This window comes from Helicoverpa zea, chromosome 15 (genome assembly GCF_022581195.2).
Source record: "Helicoverpa zea isolate HzStark_Cry1AcR chromosome 15, ilHelZeax1.1, whole genome shotgun sequence".
Classification (NCBI taxonomy): Eukaryota; Metazoa; Arthropoda; class Insecta; order Lepidoptera; family Noctuidae; genus Helicoverpa; species Helicoverpa zea.
In genome coordinates, this window is record NC_061466.1 from 4,062,251 (window position 1) to 4,068,250 (window position 6,000).

Consider the following 6,000-nt stretch of genomic DNA (forward strand, 5'->3'; position numbering starts at 1 on the left):
TGTAGTTAATAAGTAGTTCCCAAATATTTGTAAGGCACTGTAAGCCAGTTTGTACAAATATAACTGCTGTTAACTGCTGTTACACGCACGAGAACTAACATCATAATCGTATTTCATTCGTTTCTGTATTTTTCTACAGTGGATTTACTTTGAATGTTAAGATCGAAGCCACGATGTAAGAATTCCTGTATGTTAATAAAGCTTAGTGTACTAATCTATCATTTTATTGGACGTAATAAAATAGTATCAGAACTTTGTCCAAAACATCATTGTGAACAGTTTTTACATTCATTAATTAATCAAATTAAGCCAAACCCATGTAATATCAAGTTCATGTAAGTGAATATATTTTCAAAACAAAAATACCAAACTGCAGTATTTGAAAGACTAACTTTCATAGTCTAAACAATTGGCAATTTTATCATCTTCTCTAGAGTCAAATGCTACCATTAGGGCATCCATCTAATTTGCGTCCTAAAATAGCGAATTAAATACACAGACCTTTCTCATTTCACCAAAGTTTTCCCATTACACTTCTATAAACGGAAATTTCGTAGCAGTATAGGCACAGTTCTGTATTTATCTGTGTTTTCTTGTATCGCTCATATGGACTTGTCCGAAATAAAGTTTTTATTATTATTATTTGTATGTCTCTTTCTGACCTCGGGACTACAGAGTCCCGGATTTTTGGAAGGCGAACGTGGGGCCGAAGCCAACACGCTGAAGCCCTTTTGAGACAACTTTAATGAAATGGTAACACAAAACCGACGATTATCCCTATAGAAATGTACCCAAGGACAATCCCCGGTTCTGTGCTAAACTATTGCTAACTATGGATGAAAACTACTTAGGCTATTGTGATGGGATGCTAATGGACTAGGAATGGGGAAACTACGGGAACTATAGCACCTGCCGATGACAATGTATTAAATACATGTTAAAATGGCAGGTGGAGACTCGCCAACTCACTTACTGGGCCCCCGGGAATCAGTCACTGAAAAGCAACAAGAGGGCAACAGGGACATGAGCGGCTGAGAAGGGTGAGGATACCTCGGCGGACTTTAAACGCAGATCACGCGCTCCCTGTGGGTCCAGCATCACCGGCCCACTCGCCACTTACCACGAGGCACCTACCCTCCGAGCAGGACTAACCTTGCTCTAGCGACTCCACTCTGACCGGCCGATGAAGGCAAGCCAAGAGGCGGGAGACCTATCCCCCGTCATGCTTCACTCCGGCAAGCCGGAGGTGGGGGACAGTATACTCTCCCTGGAGCACTCGGATATATAGCCCCGCGGGGTCGCTACTCCCCGTCATCCGCCTCAGATGCCCTGCGGGGCCCTCAGATGCCCTGCGGGGCCCTCAGATGCCCTGCGGGGCCCTCAGATGCCCTGCGGGGCCCTCAGATGCCCTGCGGGGCTTATTATTATTATCCCTAACCGATCACGGGACTACAGAGTCCCGGATTTTTGGAAGGCGAACGTGGGGCCGAAGCCAACACGCTGAAGCCCTTTTGAGACAACTTTAATGAAATGGTAACACAAAACCGACGATTATCCCTGTATACACTATAGAAATGTACCCAAGAACAATCCCCGGTTCTGTGCTAAACTATTGCTAACTATGGATAAAAACTACTTAGGCTATTGTGATGGGATGCTAATGGACTAGGAATGGGGAAACTACGGGAACTATGGCACCTGCCGATGACAATGTATTAAATACATGTTAAAATGGCAGGTGGAGACTCGCCAACTCACTTACTGGGCCCCCGGGAATCAGTCACTGAAAAGCAACAAGAGGGCAACAGGGACATGAGCGGCTGAGAAGGGTGAGGATACCTCGGCGGACTTTAAACGCAGATCACGCGCTCCCTGTGGGTCCAGCATCACCGGCCCACTCGCCACTTACCACGAGGCACCTACCCTCCGAGCAGGACTAACCTTGCTCTAGCGACTCCACTCTGACAGGCCGATGAAGGCAAGCCAAGAGGCGGGAGACCTATCCCCCGTCATGCTTCACTCCGGCAAGCCGGAGGTGGGGGACAGTATACTCTCCCTGGAGCACTCGGATATATAGCCCCGCGGGGTCGCTACTCCCCGTCATCCGCCTCAGATGCCCTGCGGGGCTCTCAGATGCCCTGCGGGGCTTATTATTATTATTATTATAGCCTAGTTTTACAAAATAAAACTGGCATGGAAAGTTTAACTATGAAAAGCCGAAAATTTTGCGCTCGTAACTTGGTTCTGTTCACTCGGCCAGCCAACCGTAATGAAATTTGTGTCAAACTTGTACTGTAGGTTGTTTGTAGTTTCATATACACCATAAGTTTAACAGAGCAGTTACACCACGCCCCATGATATTATTTTTTATTGACAGTAGTTTTTCTTCACTGTCTGGCATGCTAAGAAAAACTGCGTCTGAAATCTCAAAGCCTTGAACTGTGATCTCTTGAATACAATAGGCCATACTTTAGGTATAACCATTATAACTCGTATCATCACTTTCAAAATTAATATAAAATGATAATTCATGAGCATGAAATAGAGGTAAAATCACAATGGAAAATGAGCAGAGCGATACTGTAAGTATCTAATTAAAAGTCAATATTGTAAATCTAATAACAAATAGAATAAAGTCTTACTTTAGGTTGATGTAAAGTTGGATACAAAACCTATTGTAGTAAAAACAATTAAACACAAGAACACTTAAGGTTAAACTGTAATATCATTCCTGCACTTTGCACCAACGTTTATTGTAGATTGAAGTTTCCCATTACGATCTACGGATTACGAGATAGCAATCTCTTAGCATTGTTTGTTACGACTGCAACTGCTTTTAATTTTTTCCAATCAACTGTGGAATTTTTTGCTTTTATTTTTGTTGTGATTAAGGTAGTTAAGTACAAGTGTTCTTCTATCTGTATTCGATTTTTGTCTAGTCTACTTCAAGCTCTGAGACCTGATAGAGCGTAACCAAGATTCGAAATCAAGATTGCCAAAGGCCCTATCTAATGCCTCTGGAAAAGCTGTCGTGATATTATGATTTATGTTAAAGCCAAAAATGAAAGTTAAACAAGAACCTTACCTAAAATCAATAACTTATTTACCAAGATCAAAGGCGCTCTTTTCTCTCCCTCCATCAACATCAAAGTCGAAAAATTCAGGGCAGTAAATTATTCCCCCCAATTTCAACCCATCTTAAAATATCCGCATTACAAAGCCATGAACCATGGAAAACAAAATGAATGCGAAGATGTCATAACGCAAAATTGCCCAAGAAAGTCGCGCTAAAATGGGGGTGCTCGGGGGACAAGGAACGTTACTAGCTCTGCCCTTGCAAGCCTTCTATAGAAACAGCCCATTATTTACAAAATAAAATCACCAATCAATCAAGACCAATCTTTGACTGGTTTTGATATGACCCGAACGAACTCAAACGTCTCATTAGTTTCAGTAACTGACCACGACTACCGTAAGTTGCTTGACCTACCATCCTTACGGCATCTCTCTATCTTTCCATCCTCTGTGCCACGAACGTTGTTTCTGTGTCACTTAATACCATTATTATGAAAGTCGTCAATGTATTTCACTGAGCGAGTCACATACTGAATACCAAGCAGTTCAGGGTTACTTCAATGTAACGTGATTTCTTTGGTGTCGCGTGACTTGCGATTTATGTGAAGGCAACATTGTATTTTCCTTATAACTGCCTCATGTTATGTGGCAGGGTATTGATTATGGAAGTCGTTTGTGAAATTAGTAGGTATATAGGCTAAGAACGAAACGTTTTTTTTTTGGGATAGATAAGATTATAGATCCAGCTGACGTCGTACGTGAAAGGGAAATTCATAAGTGCTTAGATAGTTTTAAGTCAAAACATTCTCAAGAACGCTGAATATGCAATAAATGTAGGGATGATGATAAATGATGTAACAAATTGAAACTTACCCGAACCTGCATCTTGTGATTCCTGCAACAATAACATAAAAATAATGAATATGATTATGAAAAACAAATAAGATCAGCAAAATGTATAAATCAATGCATAAGCTAGCAAGTCATAAAAAACTAGTGATTTACAAATGCCTGTGGTTTTAACAGAATTACTTATCATTTTTAAATCAATAAAAATATCTAGTAATTATCCTGATTGTGATTGAAAAAGTGTTCAGTGTCTATAAATATAAATTGCAATGTAAAAGATTGTGCTAACGCTAAAATAATTGCTGCCGTGTGCTAATGATCTAAGTCACGCTATCTATTTAGAAAAAGGCTATTCAACTAATGTGAGAATCTAAAACCAGATATGAGAAGGCAATTTGCTAAACAAAAGAAGTTGTTTAGACGAAATATTTGTTAAGTCAACAGTACATAGGTACTATTGTTGACATAAGAAGAGTTGAAGATGAACAGTTGAAAAAATTAGGTATTATATAGAACGAAAATACGTGTCATGTACTACTCGAAGTCTTTAGATTGATGATTTCGGCAATTGATGAAAATTGATGAAAAAGATAGGTAAATCAGCAACGTTCCTAATTTTGTTGTTATTCAGCTGAAAGTGGCTGAAACTAAGTCTAGAGTATCGATCAAACATCAATTGGCTGCATTATAAGTACTTCACATCACTTTTATCAGATAAACATAAACCGATTGGTCACTTTAATCTCACGAACATCAATAAGGTTTTACCAAACCTTAAATGGCAGTTCGTTATAAAAATGAAAAACGATAAGATACCTACTTATAAAAGTTTGTAAAATTTTCTAATACAGGATGAAAGAAAAACATTAATCAAAATCACGATAAAATGTTTACCGAACGAAGGATTTATGAGGTTGTAATAGAAGAAACGATTAATTTATTAGCTTCAGACTCGAATGAAAAATTGCTATCGAGTCTCACCACATTTCACTTGCAGCAACAGGCCAAAGATGTGAAGCTGTATCGATTAAAATATGATCGTCTAATAGCTCAGTGAACGATGAGTGAGGATTCTCTATTTTGTTTGCAATATTCAGTGATAAGCATGCAGAAATATATTGATTCTTTAGATTAATGTGTTCCAAAATGTTTAAAATTTTGATGAAATAGCATTGCTATTTGGAAGAAGCCAAATGTTGCAATCTACAGCAGCACTACGCCACTTTTAACACTTACCGCCCTATCAATTCCGTTTATTTCTTTTCCTTACGGGGATAAATATACATTGATACTTACGAATTTACTTCTGTCTTTCTCTTTTTGTTTAAGTTCAGCTTCTTTCTTTGCTTGCTGTATGAGTTGGTCCACAAACTCAGTGGCCTCCCGAAGTTTCTCCGGGTCGCTCTTGAAAGCGGCAATTTGCTCATTCAAAGCAGAATTTTCGTTATCCTGAATCATTTTGAACAGAATATTTTTTCTTTATGTCTATTTTACCAGTACCCGTCAACTGTTGCAATCCTTCAAAAGTCCGTTTCACAAAACTCAAACAAATAAAATCACTATAAATTATCGGATTTTAACACGTCAGTCGGGAATAGCGCGCGTTTTCCGGCCATAACTTTCGTACGGAGGGTTGTCGCCCTTCACTTATTTGGGGAGCCGCGTTTCGGGGGTGGTGTCAGTCATTATTTGTGCAGCCCTCTGGGAGGGATCGAGAGGAGCGAGGTGCGTGCGGCAGCGTCGAGGGCAGCGGAGGTACTGACGCCGGGCGACGGTGACTGGAGACTCGATCATGCGCCGACGGACGGAGCGGCTCACGTACTGCGCTCGACAGATTAGCACTAATCATAAACGCAACCTATGACCGATCTTGAGGTAACATCTTCAGGTTAATAGATGACCCGGATCGTCCGCTTCGCTGCGCTGCTGTAATTAGAGAGACGTGCGCGATGCTCAAGTATTTTAAGGACTGTTAGGAGACTCAATTGGATTCAAAAGTATAGCAAATATTCATCTTGTACGCAGGATACAAGTTTCAACTAAACCGCTTAGGCGTTATTGGCACTATACGATTTT

General features: G+C 40.3%; 1 protein-coding gene across 2 annotated transcripts in view; it reads right to left on the minus strand.

Moving 5' to 3' along the window:
* LOC124637009 overlaps nucleotides 1–5,691 on the minus strand; it is a 30,991-nt gene extending 25,300 nt beyond the window's left edge. The window contains exons 1-2 of one of the 2 annotated variants that reach the window (XM_047173318.1): nucleotides 5,221–5,691; nucleotides 3,955–3,970 (exon numbers count right to left, since the gene is read on the minus strand). In XM_047173318.1, coding sequence (XP_047029274.1) covers nucleotides 3,955–3,970; nucleotides 5,221–5,382 — 178 coding nt within the window. In that variant the 5' untranslated portion in view covers nucleotides 5,383–5,691. Of the gene's footprint in view, nucleotides 1–3,948; nucleotides 3,971–5,220 lie in introns of both variants that reach the window. The other variant, XM_047173317.1, reaches the window with a different exon arrangement.
* Between the last annotated feature and the right edge of the window lie 309 nt (nucleotides 5,692–6,000).